Source organism: Hyla sarda, chromosome 5 (genome assembly GCF_029499605.1).
Source record: "Hyla sarda isolate aHylSar1 chromosome 5, aHylSar1.hap1, whole genome shotgun sequence".
Lineage (NCBI taxonomy): Eukaryota > Metazoa > Chordata > Amphibia > Anura > Hylidae > Hyla > Hyla sarda.
Genome location: NC_079193.1, coordinates 301502885 through 301520908, shown reverse-complemented (window position 1 = coordinate 301520908; position 18024 = coordinate 301502885). Strand labels below are relative to the sequence as shown.

The 18024-nt window shown below is 45.2% G+C and overlaps 1 protein-coding gene and 1 long non-coding RNA gene across 2 annotated transcripts in view; one reads left to right on the top strand and one right to left on the bottom strand.

Moving 5' to 3' along the window:
* Window positions 1-8295: 8295 nt before the first annotated feature.
* Window positions 8296-9616, bottom strand: RRS1 (ribosome biogenesis regulator 1 homolog). Its single transcript, XM_056522054.1, has one exon. The coding sequence runs from the start codon at window positions 9572-9574 to the stop codon at window positions 8537-8539; it is 1038 nt and encodes a 345-aa protein (XP_056378029.1). The 5' UTR covers window positions 9575-9616; the 3' UTR covers window positions 8296-8536.
* Window positions 9617-9640: 24 nt separating this feature from the next.
* The window catches only part of LOC130274129 (uncharacterized), a 132042-nt gene continuing 123658 nt past the window's right edge, over window positions 9641-18024 (top strand). Inside the window, exon 1 of the long non-coding RNA XR_008844255.1 lies at window positions 9641-9717. This is a non-coding gene — a long non-coding RNA (uncharacterized LOC130274129). The remainder of the gene's footprint in view (window positions 9718-18024) is intronic.

Here is an 18024-nt window from a genome sequence, read left to right as displayed (position 1 = left end):
ATCTCAAACTTATCCCCTATCCTTAGGATAGGGGATAGGTTGTTCACCACTGGACTACCCCTTTAAAAATAAATAAATAAAAAAAACAGCTATTGAATCGGAGCACCACCATGCCCACTGATTGGCTGAGCAGGGCAGTTCCTGCATACCTCATAATACACATCTCATAGGCTGAAGAGGGTCTTATAGAAGGGGGAAAGCGAAGATTTTTATTCACCATTATTATGACACACCTTCACTCTATTCAGAATGATGTAATGCAGCCTCTGGGATATATATTATAACGTTCTGCAGAAGCATGGGTGTGTATTATAATTTTCTGCAGAAGCCGAAGTGTGTATAAGGGTCTGCTCACATGGGTGGATTACGTGCGGAATTTCTGCAACGTATTTGCTGCGGAAAACCTGCTGCGGATTTTGCTGCCATTGACTTCAATGGGTCAGCAGAAAATCCGCAGTAGAGGCAGATTTTCCTTTGGACCCATTGAAGTTAATGGTAGCAAGATCTGCTGCAAATTGTCTGCAGCAGATACGCTGAGGAAATTCTGCAGGTAATCCATGTGAACAGACCCTTTTAATGTTCTGCAGAAGCAGGGGTGTGTATTATAATGTTCTGCAGAAGCAGAGATGTGTATTATAATGTTCTGCAGAAGCAGGGATGTGTATTATAATGTTCTGCAGAAGCAGGGGTGTGTATTATAATGTTCTGCAGAAGCAGAGATGTGTACTATAATGTTCTGCAGAAGCAGGGGTGTGTATTATAATGTTCTGCAGAAGCAGGGGTGTGTATTATAATGTTCTGCAGAAGCAGGGGTGTGTATTATAATGTTCTGCAGAAGCAGAGATGTGTATTATAATGTTCTGCAGAAGCAGGGGTGTGTATTATTATGTTCTGCAGAAGCAGGGGTGTGTATTATAATGTTCTGCAGAAGCAGAGATGTGTATTATAATGTTCTGCAGAAGCAGGGGTGTGTATTATTATGTTCTGCAGAAGCAGGGGTGTGTATTATAATGTTCTGCAGAAGCAGGGGTGTGTATTATAATGTTCTGCAGAAGCAGGGGTGTGTGTTTTATAATGTTCTGCAGAAGCAGGGGTGTGTGTTTTATAATGTTCTGCAGAAGCAGGGGTGTGTATTATAATGTTCTGCAGAAGCAGGGGTGTGTATTATAATGTTCTGCAGAAGCAGGGGTGTGTATTATAATGTTCTGCAGAAGCAGAGATGTGTATTATAATGTTCTGCAGAAGCAGGGGTGTGTATTATAATGTTCTGCAGAAGCAGGGGTGTGTATTATAATGTTCTGCAGAAGCAGGGGTGTGTATTATAATGTTCTGCAGAAGCAGGGGTGTGTATTATAATGTTCTGCAGAAGCAGAGATGTGTATTATAATGTTCTGCAGAAGCAGGGGTGTGTATTATAATGTTCTGCAGAAGCAGGGGTGTGTATTATAATGTTCTGCAGAAGCAGGGGTGTGTATTATAATGTTCTGCAGAAGCAGAGATGTGTATTATAATGTTCTGCAGAAGCAGGGGTGTGTATTATAATGTTCTGCAGAAGCAGGGGTGTGTGTTATAATGTTCTGCAGAAGCAGAGATGTGTATTATAAAGTTTTGCAGAAGCAGAGGTGTTTTTTAAGAGCTTCTGTGGTAGGTGAGGTGTGTCCTGTGAAATTTAGCAGCATTTGCATTGTGTATTATGAGGATCTGCAGCAGCTGAGGTTTGCATTTCGATGTTCTACACCACCAGTTGTACAAAAACTACATTCCTCACCTGCTAAAGAACCTATTTGCAATTTAAGAAGGAGCAAAAGAAGAGGTGATTTACACACGGGGGGGGGGGGGGATTTATCAAGTTGTTTGGACAGTTTTCTGGAGGCCATACCATGACTTTCTCTCCTTTTATCCCCATAGCAGCCATTGATGCAGAGATATTCTTTGCAGCATGAGATGGTGCATTGTCATGTATGAAGATGATTTTATTACGGAAAGCATAGTCTTCCTTCTGTACCAGGGAAGAAAGTGGTCAGTCAGAAACTCCACATACTTTACACCTTTGGGGACCCTAAAGGGGCCGACTAGCTCTTTTTCCATGATTTCGGCTCAAAACATGACTCCTCCACCGCCTTGCTGACATTGCAGCCTTGTTGGAACAGGGTGGCCGTCCACCAACCATCCATTACTCCATCCATCTAAACTATCCAGGGTTGCACGGCACTCATCAGTGAACAGGACGGTTTGAAAATAATTCTTCATGTATCTTTCTGCCCAACGCAGCCATTTCTGCTTGTGAGCATTGGTTAGTGGCGGCCGAATAGAAGGTTTATGTACAGTTGCAAAACTCCGGAGGACTCTACACCTTGATGTCCTTGGTACTCCAGAGGCACCAGCAGCATCAAATATCTCAATGTGCCTTTATCTGCACAAACCCGTCTGTGCTCTGAATCAGCCACAAATCTCTTAAAAGTGCGATGATTACGCTTAAGTTTTTGTGAAATATCTAATGTTTTCATACCTTGTCAAAGGGATTGAACTATTTCACTCTTTTTGGCAGCAGAGAGAGCCTTAATAATGTGGAACACCCACCTTTAGCAACAGCCCCTGTCTTGATTACACTTAAAATAGCGCATATGTCCCGAACAGAGACACTCCGAAGTGAATGTCGTGAGCTGCTCCCGTTAGCAGTATACATCAGCATCCTGTTTTCGGCGGGATGCAGACAGATACGATTGACGGTGGCAAGAACCTAGTGTGTTCCTACACTTACTACAATAAATACCTTTGATGCTTGAGAACGCAGCTCTGATACTCTGAGTTATGGACACTTTTACAAATAGTGTGTTCTCTCTATACACAGCTCAGGGATTTGCACGGTTGCTGATTGTACAGTAGTGACCCCGTAGACTGTCAGTTGACAAGTTTCCCATAGCAACCAATCAGATCGCTTCCCTAATTTTGAAGTGGCTTTTTTTTTTTAATTAATGAAGCTGAACTTTTTGACTGCACAGGTTTTGATAAATCTCCACCTATTTCCTGTTAAAAACAATGTATGCTCTTCAACGCAGGGACAGCTGGTGTTGGGTCAGTTTTCTCGACCCATCATGAAGCTCTCCTGTGCCGCTTTTGGTGACCCGCTCGAACCTGATTCTATGAAGTAAGAGTTATTTCACATGGGCGTGCACAGACAATCCCTGCTCTGGTGGGGGAATATGATAGCACTCAGGCAGAAGAAATCGATGGCAATTCCTTTCTAAAATAAATGTAGAACATCAAAATGCAAACCTCAGCTGCTGCAGATCCACATAATACACACTGCTAAATTTCACAGGACACACCTCACCTACCACAGAAGCTCCTAAAACAAACCTCAACTTCTGCAGAACATTATAACACTGCTCAAAGTGCTAAATGCACTAGGCCCAGATTTATTGAACTGTGTGAGGAAAACAAGTTTCCTATAGCAACCAATCACAGCTCAGCTTTTATATTTTAACAATCTTTGTACAGTGAAAGCTGAGCTGTGATTTTTCTTTTACACAGTTTGATAAATCTGGACCTAAGGGTACATTCAGCAAGGAATTTCCTAGCTAAGGGTACGTTCACGCGGATGCGCTGCTGAAGGACCGGTGTATGCTGCCTGCTCGGAGCGGTAATACGCCTCTACAAGCAGACACACTGAAGCGATGTGCGAGTCGCTGCGCATGCACGGTGTACTCGCACACATTGCGGCTCTACGAGCTAGGCCAAGAGTTGCCGCGATGTGCAAGCATACTGTGCATGCGCGAGGCAAATCGCACATCTCAGTGTGTCTGCTCATAGCGGCCGATTACCACTCTGAGCAGGCACCTGTAAAGGCAGCATACAGCGGTCCTTCAGCGGTGGAACCACAGCGTAATATGCGCACTGAATCCGGTCGTGTGAACATACCCTAAATATCTTCTGTGGATTTGTACTGTTCTGAATGATCCAGAATCAGCGCTTCTGTATACAGCAAATAAGAAATGTATGTTCACCTGCCCTGATTCCCCACTATTAAGAGTAAGTTATAGGTTGTGATAAGTCTCACCCTTTGTATCATTAGAGATTGAGACTTTGTACATATCAAAACAAAAGCAGAAATCGCTAATGTTGGAACAGAGATGGCAGGGGATCAGGACAGGTAAGTACACTTTATATTATCACCTTAAATATTTTTGTTATATTGATTAAATACATGTTATGATACACTGATTAGCATCTTACTTTTGTTATGTCCCTCTCATGCACAGATTTTGTAAAAAAATTATGTTTATACATGCAAACCCATTGGTGCATCGCGGGGTGTTACTTTACCCAATCGATGCACAGATCAGGCACACTCTTAAAAGGGTACTCCGGCGCTAAGACATCTTATCCCCTATCCAAAGGCTTGCATTGACAGGGCCGGCCCCCGTGATCGCCAGTAATCAGACCCGGAGCGAACATGCTCCGGGGACTGATAATGGGGTGCTGCATGCAAGATCCCAGGGGTCCCCAGCGGCGGGACCCCCGTGATCAGGCATCTTATCCCCTATCTTTTGGATAGGGGATAAGATGTCTTAGCGCCGGAGTACCCCTTTAATACCACTCCCTTATAAATATTGATCTGTCCCTCTGCTTTAGTCTTACAACTTCTATTAAAGGGGTACTCCACTGGAAAACTTTTTTTTTTTTTTTTTTAATCAACTGGTGCCAGAAAGTTAAACTGATTTATAAATTACTTCTATTTAAAAATCTTAATCCTTCCAGTACTTGTCAGCTGCTGTATGTTCCAGACACACTGCTCTGTGCAGACACCTCTGTTCATTTTAGGAACTGTCCAGAGCAGGAGTAAATCCCCATAGCAAACCTCTCCTGCTCTAGACAGTTCCTAAAATGAACAGAGGTGTCAGCACAGAGCAGTGTGGCAAGACAAAGGAAATTCAAAAAGAAAAGAACTTCCTCTGGAGCATACAGCAGCTGATAAGTACTGGAATGATTAAGATTTTTAAATAGAATTAATTTACAAATCGGTTTAACTTTCTGGCACCAGTGAAAAATAATGTTTTCCAATGGAGTACCCCTTTAAGTCTCATGCTTCACAGAACTTTGCATTAGGACTATGCAAGCACAAGACTTCATAGCAGGTGTTAGGGAGGTCACTACAGGGAGGGGGCGATAAATAATCACAAGGATATGGTCTCTATATTAGGACATCCTCGGGCATCATCCTGAACTCTGTCCTCCCTCAGGCAAAACTCTGTCCTCCTTGAGGGTGCGTTCACACGCTAGTAACTAGCAATGGGTTTCCCGCTGAGAGTTATGCTAACATTAATTTGAATGGGACCGCGGACAGTCCGCAAATATGACACTATTGCAGACTTTCTGTAGACCATTTAAATCAACGGTAGCATAACCTGCTGCTAGTAATAGCGTGTGAACGTACCCTCAGGCAGAGAGGTCTGCAGATTGTGAGAGGCCACACAGGAGCATAAATGTATAGTGCAATGTTTCCCAACCAGGGTGCCTTAAACTGTTGCAAAACTCCCAGGTGTGAGGCAGGACAGAGTTTAGGATGATGTCCTAATATGGACACCATACAAGGAGGCATTGTTACAAGAGCGGGCAGATGTGTGTAAAATATGTCCCCCAGTGCACTAAGCGCCATAATTTGCATATTTATACAATGGCATTATTCACAAAAAGAGCACATGGGATAAACATAAAGGTAACATGCTAATGAGCGTACCTTACCCTATTGGCCCATATCAGCATGGTCTAACCTTGTTAATGTGGTGTAGTTTTCTGCACAGTGGATGGCAGGTAACATTGTGGAGAAAGAAAGTGTGGAGCAGCACTTTACTGACATTGTCCTCTGTAAGGCAGGGATAACACTATGAAATTTTACAGCAGAATTCTGCTGCTGTGCAACCAGATTTTTCCGGGGGCAGACATTCCGTAGTGTAAACCTGGCCTAAGAGGTTCAGATCTCTGTCGGGCATTTCTTCGTGCCATGGTGCATAAGAGGAGCTTCTCTCTCCTGTGACCAGACACAGCTCTCTGCACAAGGCAGGAATAGCTGTACATGGATGGGCACTGATGTCAGCAGAGCTTCCTGACGCATACATGTAAGGGTGCATTTACACCATGTTTTGGGGATCTGGCGAATTTGAAAACCGGCAGCTTCCGTGTACCCATGCTGCACCCCATTCATTTCAATGACCCAGATGAGTCAGCTAGTGACTCCGTTCAGCTCATTCTGCGAACCTATCTGGTTTTGTATCGCAACAGACTACGGTTTTCAGTCCAGCATCCAACCGGATACAGCTCAAAAATGAGCTGACCCCATATGGTTCATTCAAATGAATGGCGGGAATACAGCAGTGACCCGTTTTCCCCAAACGTAATGTGAATAAGCCCTAACAGAGGACCGTGACAGATGCCATACTGTGGAATTTAGAATATACATTTATGACAGCTGTTAAATATCTATACATTTTACTGGACAATGCAGTATAGTCCATACTGTTACTTCATAACTGTTAGTTTGTACAGATTTTTACCCTATATAATACTTAGAAAAGCGTTATATATATATATATATATATATATATATAGGATAAAATCTCTATCCTCACTGTCTCCAGGGGACGCTCCTGCCCCCAGGGATGGTGATGATATGAACTTATAAACTGCTGCTCGCCGGCCCCGTAAGTAGTCCCCTAGGCGGAGAGCTCCTCTCACCTAGTCCCGTTCTTCGGATGGCAGCGTTGCCCCCCCCTCCGTTTGATGAGCTGCGTCGTCACTCTGCTCACTGAACAGATGGATCAGAGCGATGAAGCGCCCCGTCAAATAATACAGTGATAAAAAAGAACGCTGTGATATTAATTTTAGGCCATATCGCCCAGCACTAGGACTACTTATAGGCGCAGCGGTGACCAGTTTATAAGTTCATAAAGGAGCGGGAGCGACCCCAGGGATGGCGAGGATAAAGATTTTACCCTATATAACGCTTTGCCAAGCGTTATATAGGGTAAAATCTCATGAGTGGATCTCATGTATGAAGGCCTCATCAAATGCCAGGAGAAATTTAATAAACCTATAAAATATATGCCGTTCAAGCTAAGGCCTGTTTCTGATTATAGGCATTATAGGGAAGATTTAAAACTTGTGCAGAAGAGAAGTGGTGCAGTTGCCCAGAGAGCCAACCACGTTGCTTATTTCATTTTTCAGATTTTTTTTAAAGAATTCCGATTGCCACTATGGGCAGCTGCTCAATTTCCCTCTACACAGATTTTTCATACATCACCCCCAGTATTACCTCCACAGGTAGTCCAACCTTAACTTTTTCTGTCAAATTCATAACAAGGCATGTACCCCCCCGATTAATATGGTGCATGCTGCCTCAAAGACTGGCACAAAGCTCATGCACCAGTCTTCATAAAGTTCTCAGACGTCCATCATTTACACCAGCTCCTAAATTGATGTGACAGGATTGCTAAAGCCTCCCCATAATAGGAACAGATTGAATAACTAAATAATATATATATATATATATATATATATATATATATATATATATATATATACATATACATACACACACACACACACACACACAAAACAGGTACATGCCTGTTGAAAAGAGTACATGTCATTTGTAAAAACTTTTTGACATGTCCTAAACACATGTCCAAGGTTTTGATCAGCGGGGTCTGAGTGTTCAGACCTCCGCTGAACTTGAGAACGAGCCGGGAGAAGTCTGTGCTGCCGCACGCTCCTCTCCCTGTCTCTGTGTAATGTGACCGAGACATGCACCATAGACTTACACAGAGCGTTTGTCTCGATCATGTGACACAAAGCTGGGAGAGAAAGTGCTGGGTGCAGACTTTTTCCTGCTTGTTCTGATTGGAGCTCTGAACACTTGTATCTTTTCTTAACTCATGCTGTCCATGTTATTCTTGCCTCAGACAGTGTAGGGCAGTGTTTCCCAACCAGGGTGCCTCCAGCTGTTGCAATACTACAACTCCCAGCATGCTCAGACAGCTTTTGGCTGTCAGGGCATTTTGAGAGTTATAGATTTGCAACAGTTGGAGTCACCCTGGTCGGGAAACACTGGTGTAGAGACAAGGACCCCCATTTCCAGTACAACACATAGCATCACATCAGTTATGACAGATCAGAAGCTTTTTAGCCAGTAAGTCTTCCCTGTGAACAATGTCTTTAAATTGTGCAGCTATATATAAGGTTACACCCAACATTTGCCCCCACACAATGTTTGTTTGACTAGAGAGATGCACAGGATGACAGCAGAGAAGGTTTATTGCCCCATATGATAGACATAATTAATTCTCAACATACAAAAATAATTTGCAAATGAAAAACTTAGACTCCATCTGTCCAGAGGTGAAGGTGCAGCCTCCTCTGCAACAATACAGACATCCCCAGTCCTCACAGGTACATATCCATCCTGCAGCTGGTGTGGCACTTTAGTGGGCATCACTGCCCCACAGCTGGTAATGAGCATTTAGTTGTAGATAAGTTTTTACTTCCTCTTGCCCTTCCCTCCCCTGGCTGGTGCCTTGCCTTTCCTAGGCCCCCCTCTGTCTCTGCCCCCTTTGCCCTTCTTGGGCCCCCCTCGGTCTCTGCCCCCTTTGCCCTTCTTAGGGCCCTTCCTCCTCTTGGCAGAGGCCTCAGCATCCTCCTCCCTCATCTGCTTGTTGACAGCTTTGGTGACATCCAGCCTGGGCTTCTTGCTGTCCATGTTCTTTAGGATCTCCAGCTGTTTGCTCTTCTCAGCTTTGAAGTCTCCCACATTGGGCTGGAACTTCCTCTTCTTGCCCATGTTCTTGGGCTCCTTCTCCTTGGGCAGTTTGTCCTGGAATCTGCCCACTGAGGCGGTGGATCGCTTGGCTACATGCATGGCTTTGCCCAGCTCCCCCTTGTTGGGTTGGCTGGTCGGGGTGAGGCCCACTCCTGGCACTTTGCCCTTGTGTGCCCGGGCCAGGTTCCTCAGGCGGTTCAGCTCGTTCTTGGCCACTCGCTCTTTCTTGGCTTTCATCCTCTTGGCGAACTGGTCCTCATTGGGGTCGGCCATTGTGGGCACCTCGATCAGCCAGTCCTTGGTGCCATCCTTGGCTCTCTTATAGCCCCAGCGCCGCCGCCACTCCTTGTGCACTTCATCCCACACCAGGTTGGTCTTCTTCTTCTTCTGGATCCCCTTCAGTTTAGCGAATTCCTCCCACTTGGTGGGTGCCCGGGGCTTGGGCACAGGCTTCTCCCTGGGCAGGCGGGTGGTGGGCCCGGGTAAGTTGACGACCACAGACTCCTGCACCCGCTGTGTGGGCAGCGTCCAGAGCTGATTGATGAGGAGCTGCGTGTTATCCCGGGCGAGGGCGCTCAGGAAGGCGGCTCTGTTCTGCTGCCGGAAGGCTTTAATATCCGGCGGATTGGGGTCTATGGCCAGCAGGTTCCCCAGATCAAACTGCAGCTCCAGCTCCTTGTGCACGGTGATCAGCTTCAGCTTCTCCGCCTCATCTTTTTCCGCTTGGGCAAGCACTTGCTCTACGGTGGTGGCCGCCATGTCTACAGTAGGAGCAGCGGTGAACGGAAACACGTGGAGACAGTAAGGAAAAGCACGTGACCAATTATAGGTCAAAGGTTTTCTTCCGGGGCGGATTGGTTGCTGCTGACAGATGCGTCGTTTGGGGGCGTGACCAGCATAAGGTAAAGCTGCACCTCTCATACTACTCGTAGCCACTAGGGGTCGCGGTACACTCACACTGTGACCACAAACGGATTGTGCTGCTTTCAGGGACTGCTGGGATCTGTAGTTCCAACTTCAGTCACTAAAAAATGTTTTGTTTTTCTGAATCGACTTGCATCAACGCCCCCTTCTCTGTTATATAGTGCTAGGAAACAATGCTGTCCAGGACTATAAGGAAGTGTTTACCAAACAGTATGCCTCCAGCTGCATGCTGGGATTTGTAGTTTTACTACAGCTGAAGGCACACTGATAAACAATGCTTTAAGGAAGGGTTCACAAAGAATTTTTATGCAGATTTTGACATTACATGCTGTGGATTTCACATTGCATTTTTTGTTTAATTACTGTAACTTGGTCATGTTATCACCAGTCTGACCCACGTAAAATCACAATGCCCAAAGGGCTAGCACTCCTCTAGTGCTCTGTCTGATAGGACAGGAGCGAGCACAGAGGAGTCCTATCATACAGGAGAGAGCACAGAGGAGTGCTATCATACAGGAGAGAGCACAGAGGAGTGCTATCAGACAGGAGAGAGCACAGAGGAGTGCTATCAGACAGGAGAGAGCACAGAGAAGTTCTATCAGACAGGAGAGAGCACCGAGGAGTCCTATCATACAGGAGAGAGCACAGAGGAGTGCTATCAGACAGAAGAGAGCACAGAGGAGTCCTATCAGACAGGAGAGAGCACAGAGGAGTGCTATCAGACAGGAGAGAGCACAGAGGAGTCCTATCAGACAGGAGAGAGCACAGAGGAGTACTATCAGACAGGAGAGAGCACAGAGGAGTCCTATCAGACAGGAGAGAGCACAGAGGAGTGCTATCAGACAGGAGAAAGTACGGAGGAGTCCTATCAGACAGGAGAGAGCACAGAGGAGTGCTATCAGACAGGAGAGAGCACAGAGAAGTACTATCAGACAGGAGAGAGCACAGAGGAGTACTATCAGACAGGAGAGAGCACAGAGGAGTACTATCAGACAGGAGAGAGCACAGAGGAGTACTATCAGACAGGAGAGAGCACAGAGGAGTGCTATCAGACAGGAGAGAGCACAGAGGAGTGCTATCAGACAGGAGATAGCACAGAGAAGTCTTATCATACAGGAGAGAGCACCGAGGAGTCCTATCATACAGGAGAGATCACAGAGGAGTGCTATCAGACAGGAGAGAGCACAGAGGAGTCCTATCAGACAGGAGAGAGCACAGAGGAGTGCTATCAGACAGGAGAGAGCACAGAGGAGTCCTATCAGACAGGAGAGAGCACAGAGGAGTACTATCAGACAGTAGAGAGCACAGAGGAGTACTATCAGACAGGAGAGAGCACAGAGAAGTACTATCAGACAGGAGAGAGCACAGAGGAGTGCTATCAGACAGGAGAGAGCACAGAGGAGTCCTATCAGACAGGAGAGAGCACAGAGGAGTACTATCAGACAGGAGAGAGCACAGAGGAGTCCTATCAGACAGGAGAGAGCACAGAGGAGTGCTATCAGACAGGAGAAAGTACGGAGGAGTCCTATCAGACAGGAGAGAGCACAGAGGAGTGCTATCAGACAGGAGAGAGCACAGAGAAGTACTATCAGACAGGAGAGAGCACAGAGGAGTACTATCAGACAGGAGAGAGCACAGAGGAGTACTATCAGACAGGAGAGAGCACAGAGGAGTACTATCAGACAGGAGAGAGCACAGAGGAGTGCTATCAGACAGGAGAGAGCACAGAGGAGTGCTATCAGACAGGAGATAGCACAGAGAAGTCTTATCATACAGGAGAGAGCACCGAGGAGTCCTATCATACAGGAGAGATCACAGAGGAGTGCTATCAGACAGGAGAGAGCACAGAGGAGTCCTATCAGACAGGAGAGAGCACAGAGGAGTGCTATCAGACAGGAGAGAGCACAGAGGAGTCCTATCAGACAGGAGAGAGCACAGAGGAGTACTATCAGACAGTAGAGAGCACAGAGGAGTACTATCAGACAGGAGAGAGCACAGAGAAGTACTATCAGACAGGAGAGAGCACAGAGGAGTACTATCAGACAGGAGAGAGCACAGAGAAGTACTATCAGACAGGAGAGAGCAAAGAGGAGTACTATCAGACAGGAGAGAGCACAGAGGAGTACTATCAGACAGGAGTGAGCACAGATGAGTACTATCAGACAGGAGAGAGCACAGAGGAGTACTATCAGACAGGAGAGAGCACAGAGGAGTCCTGTCAGACAGGAGAGAGCACAGAGGAGTCCTATCAGACAGGAGAGAGCACAGAGGAGTACTATCAGACAGGAGAGAGCACAGAGGAGTACTATCAGACAGGAGAGAGCACAGAGGAGTCCTATCAGACAGGAGAGAGCACAGAGGAGTCCTATCAGACAGGAGAGAGCACAGAGGAGTCCTATCAGACAGGAGAGAGCACAGAGGAGTCCTATCAGACAGGAGAGAGCACAGAGGAGTGTTATCAGACAGGAGAGAGCACAGAGGAGTGACAGGGCCCATTTAAGTTTACTTCTTTTAGATGCTGCAATTAACTTTAATCACAACATCTGAAAGGTTAATGCCATCGATGCCCAGCATAAGCGGTATGTCTTGCCGGAAATGAAGTGCGCTCAGATTGTTAGCATGCTTAGGCAATTCACTGTGAGCTCAGGAACCTGGTCTCCAGACTGATTTCTTTAGTACTGTACATTGGTAGATACATTGTAGCAATGTCTGTAGTTGTTGCTGATGTGTTTGTTTCCTGGATACTATTGTACAATATTTCCTTTTGTAAGTAGAACTAGGTCTATACTGCTTTTTCATGTGCACTGTGAGAATCAAAAGCTTTTTATATGTTGTACATCTTGGCAAAACCATTAACCTTTCTAATATACTTCATAAGTTTCCTGTTTATAGAAGGCTTATAAAAAAAAGGACACTGGTGGTCCTCATACCATCCAGAACATAATCCTGTCTTGATGGAGCATCATTTTCGTCAGGTTTGGAAAATGTCCAGAAAGAAAGGGCAGGACTAGCACTCCTCTGTGCTCACTCCTGTCCTGTCTATCAGAATGTGGCATGAAAACAGAGAGGAGGGTGTTACAGAGCAACCTGCAATGATGGGCTAAAGAGTCCAAGCACAGCAGACTCAGGGAGGAAGAAATTGAATGGTGAGTGTGAGCAGTGGGTGTCAGAATGAGGGAGCAGCAAAACAGAGAGATTTGTGAGCCAAATACAGAAGCTAGGCACATAGAAAAGAAATATAAAGAACCTGCACGACCTAGTGAGTAACTTATATTAGCATTAATTTGTTCTGTGATATGACAGGTACTTTCAGTCTCAAAGTTAAGAATTTAGGGATGACAAACATAGATCTTATTATTAAATATATGAGGACAGTTAAACACATTGGCCTATGTGTACCATGGGTATCTTATTCTTTTCTGAGAAAGTAGAAGAAAAAAACAGGGATATGCGCCCCTAGTGAAGGATGTTTATAGGTGAGATGAAAACAAGTTAAGTTGTAACACTCACCTATTTTCGTTGTGCTGAGAGCACAACATCTGTGATAGCCTTAGGTGATGTCTCAGGTCTGCAGCCACGGTCCTCTGGAGCAAAGGTGATGTCCCAGCAGTGTAAGTAACAAGAAAAAGGCAAAGTTGGGCCGTTGGTGGCGCTGGTCCTGATGGAAAGAAAGCTCTGTAGACCCTTCTCAGTGTCTAAATGTGGTTTTATTAGCACAGAAAGCAACGCGTTTCTGGTCCGAACTGGATCCTTCGTCTGGCAGTGTGCATACAACATAGTGAACAGATGCGGTTAAAATACATTCCTTACGCAACCATAAAGGTTACGTTCATTTGGCAATTCACAGACATGGTTTACGCAAGTAGCGTGGGTAAGTAGATGTTCTACTTACCCACGCTACCTGCGTAAACCATGTCTGTGAATTGCCAAATGAACGTAACCTTTATGGTTGCGTAAGGAATGTATTTTGACCGCATCTGTTCACTATGTTGTATGCACACTGCCAGACGAAGGATCCAGTTCGGACCAGAAACGCGTTGCTTTCTGTGCTAATAAAACCACATTTAGACACTGAGAAGGGTCTACAGAGCTTTCTTTCCATCAGGACCAGCGCCACCAACGGCCCAACTTAGCTTTTTTCTTGTTACTTATTCTTTTCTGAGGAAATAGTTAAAGTTGTGTGCCAAATTTTTGGGTGCATTTGCAACTGTCTACCAGTTTTTAGCTATGATCATTTTTAGGGTTTCTTATTAAATTCAACTAAAACAACATCTCCTTAGAGACCACAGACACTTATCTAATCATTTTTCAAATTTAACAAGTGGTGACTAAAAAAAGCATTAATTTAAGTGCAGACTTAGATTACGCTATTATTTATGACTTTTATACTAACCTCTGCCACTTATTATAAGGTGAGTCAGCTTAAAGGGGAACTCTGGTATTTAACCCCTTGGGGACGAAGCACATTATAACCCTAAGGATGGGAGCATTTTTTTCTAATCTGACCTCTATCATTTATGCATTAATAACTCTGGGATGCTTTTATTCCGAGATTGTTTTTTTCGTGACATATTCTACTTTATGTTACTGGTAAATTTGCGTTGATACTTGCATCATTTCTTGGTGAAAAATTCCCAAATTTCTGGAATAATTTGAAAATTTAGCATTTTTCTAACTTTGAAGCTCTCTGCTTGTAAGGAAAAGGGACATGTCAAATAAATTATATATTGATTCACATATACAATATGTCTACTTTATGTTTGCATCATAAAGTTGAAATGTTTTTACTTTTTGAAGACATCAGAGGGCTTCAAAGTATTGCAGCAATTTTCCAATTTTTCACAAAAATTTCAAAATCAGAATTTTTCAGGGACCCGTTAAGTTTTGAAGTGAATATGATGGTCTTTTTGTTGGACATCCCCTATAATGGACCCGGTTATGAAAACTGCACCCCTCAAAGTATATAAAATGACATTCAAAAAGTTTGTTAACCCTTTAGATGTTTCACAGGAATAGCAGGAAAATGGAGGAGAAAAATCAAAATCTTAATTTTTTACACTAACAGGTTATTGTAGCCCCATTTTTTCATTTTTACAAGGGGTAAAAGGTAAAAAGGCCCTCCAAAACTTGTAATACATTTTCTCTCAAGTAAGGAAATACCTCACATGTGTATGTAAAATGCTCTGTGGGTGCACTAGAGGGCTCAGAAGGGAAGGAGTGACATTGGGCTTTTGGAGGGCTAATTTTGCTGAAATGGTTTTTGGGGGGCATGTTGCATTTAGGAAGCCCCCATGATGCCAGAACAGTAAAAAAAAAAAAAAAACACATGGCATACTATTTTGGAAACTAGACCCCTCAACAGCCTTTGTACTGTGTGCAGCTGGTGGGTATAGCAATGTTTTTACCTGATATTTGCAGGCTTTCTTGACCCCAAAAAATGCTTTTGATCAAAGCCACTGATGGTCAGATAGGCGTGGCGCGAGGTACACAATACCCCACTGCCGCCATGCCCACCCCCTGTATGTCAGCGCAGGGACCGCTGTGTGATTGACACACAGGTCCCAGTGCATGCGCCCTTCAGCTCATCTAACGTGCGCTCCCCCAGCGAGCGCCCGCTCCCGCCGCCGTCTTCCTCCTCAGTGCGCCTGCGCAGTGCTAGGTGCAGAGAGCGCGCTTCCTCTCTGCCCCTAGTATCGGAAACTGTCCGGCTTGTGCGTGCGTCTCCACCAGAGAGAAGAAAGAAGATAACGGGCACGAGTATAATAACCAGCCAAAAAAGGTGAGCTGAAGGGCGCATGCGCTGGGACCTGTGTGTCAATCACACAGAGGTCCCAGCGCTGACATACAGGGGGTGAGCGTGGCAGCGGCGGAGCATCACGTACCTCGCGCCATGCCTATCCGACCGTCAGTGGCTTTGATCAAAAGTATTTTTTGGGGTCATGAAAGCCTGCAAATATTAGGTAAAAACATTGCTTTACACACCACCTGCACACAGTACAAAGGCTGCACCAAGATTTCATGACAGTTGTGCTTTGAGTGAGCCTTAACACTCCACAGGTGATTGATGAACTTTCATTAAAGTGGGACGTAAAAATAAAAAAAATATTTATTTTTTCAATAAAATGCTGGTGTTACCCCAAATTTTTCATTTTCACAAGGGGTAATAGGAGAAAAAGCCCCCCAAAAATGTGTAACCCCGTTTCTTCTGAGTATGGGAATACCTCATATGTGGATGTAAAGGGCTCTGCGGGCGAATTACAATGCTCAGAAGAGAAGGAGCGCCATTGGGCTTTTGGAGAGAGAATTTGGTTGGAATGGAAGTCGGGGCCATGTGCGTTTACAAAGCCCCCCATGGTGCCAGAACAGTGGACCCCCCACATTTGACACCATTTTGGAAACTACACCCCTTTCGGAATGTAATAAGGGGTGCAGTGAGCATTTACACCCCACTGGCGTTTGACACAATTTCATTTTTCATTTTTACGGACCACTGTTCCAAAAATCTGTCAGACATCTGTGGGGTGTAAATGCTCACTGCACCCCTTATTACATTCCGTGAGGGGTGTAGTTTCGAAAATGGGGTAACATGTGGGTATTTTTTTTTTTTGCATTCATTTCAGAACTGCTGTAACTATCAGCCACCTCTGTACAAATCACCAATTTAGACCTCAAATGTACATGGCGCTCTCTCACTTCTGAGCCTTGTTGTGTGTCCGCAGAGCATGTTTTTTGAAACTACATCCCTCTCAGGGGCCTTTGGCTGTCTGGGCATGCTGGGAGTTGTGGTTTTCACTTACCAGCGATCTTCACTGCAGCCTCCTCCACTGCCGCTCTTTCCGGCCGCACGCCGCCTGCCGCGATGTCTCTGCTGCCGCCACTGCTCCATGCCGCCGCCGCCACTGCTCCGCCGGTAAGCTAGCAATGTTCCCCCTCTCCGCACTTGTTCCCCCCGCTCTGCCCGGACATTAATCGGTGGGCAGAACAGGGGAAATGAACTTTAACCCCCCCTGCCCCCAACTACCACTGCCACCTCCTCCTATCCTTTAGCATGGTCAGAGCTGTCTCTGACAGCTCCATTCACTGTTATTTTCCAGGCAGTCGGATCGCCGATTTGTGGCGATCGCCGACATGAGGGGGGGGGGGGGGGGGGGACATTGCCACGGGATGCCTGCTGATAGATATCGGCAGTCATCCCGGTCCGATCACCGCCCAGCGAGTGGTGGTGATCGGCAATACGGAGGGTATACAGGTACGCCCTTCGTCCTTAAGTACCAGGACGTGAGGGCGTACCTGTATGCCCTCCGTCCCCAACAGGTTGAAGGGATACTCTACTGGAAAAATGTTTTCTAAATCAACTGGTGCCAGAAAGTTAAACAGATTTGTAAATGACTTCTATTTAAAAATCATAATCCTTTCAGTACTTTTCAGCTGCTGTATATTCCACAGGATGTTCTTTTCTTTTTGAATTTCCTTTCTGTCTGACCACAGTGCTCTTTGCTGACACCTCTGTCCATGTCAGGAACTGTCCAGAGCAGGATAGGTTTGCTATGGGGATTTGCTCCTTCTCTGAACTGTTCCTAAAATGGACAAAGGTGTCAGCAGAGAGCACTGTGGTCAGACAGAAAATAAATTCTAAAAGAAAAGTACTTCCTGTGGAACATACTGCAGCTGATAAGAACTGAAAGGATTAGGATTTTTAAATGGAAGTAATTTACAAATCTGCTTAACTTTCTGGAACCAGTTGATTTAGATTTTTTTTTTCCAGTGGAGTACCCCTTTACTCCACAGGATAGGGAATAAGTGTCTGATCGCTGAGGGTTGAACCACAGGAACCCCTCGATCAAACACTTATCCCCTGTCCTGTGGATAGAAGATAAGTTGTTAAGTACCGCAAATCCCCATTCATTTGGATAAAATTGAAAACTGACATTATGGCTATGTTAACTCAGCAGAATATTTGCAAAATGTCTTGCCTTTGATAAAGTGGGTCACCACGAAATGCATCAAGCTATGCCTTTTCCATATTTGCAAAAGGTTGGTATGGAAAACATGCAAACAGCTGGCGCAAGAACCACTTCATAGACGACAATGCATTTCTGAGTGGATTACACCAAAATAATTGACATGTCAATTCTTTCAGTTGGGGCCGGGATCAGAATTTGCACGCCAGATGTTTCCGCAGTGGAAATTCTGCCATGTGCACGGTGCAGCAGAATCCCAATGAAAACAATTGGACTCTGCTTCAATGGAATTAGCGAGCAGAATTTTTCTGCCAAATTCTGCTG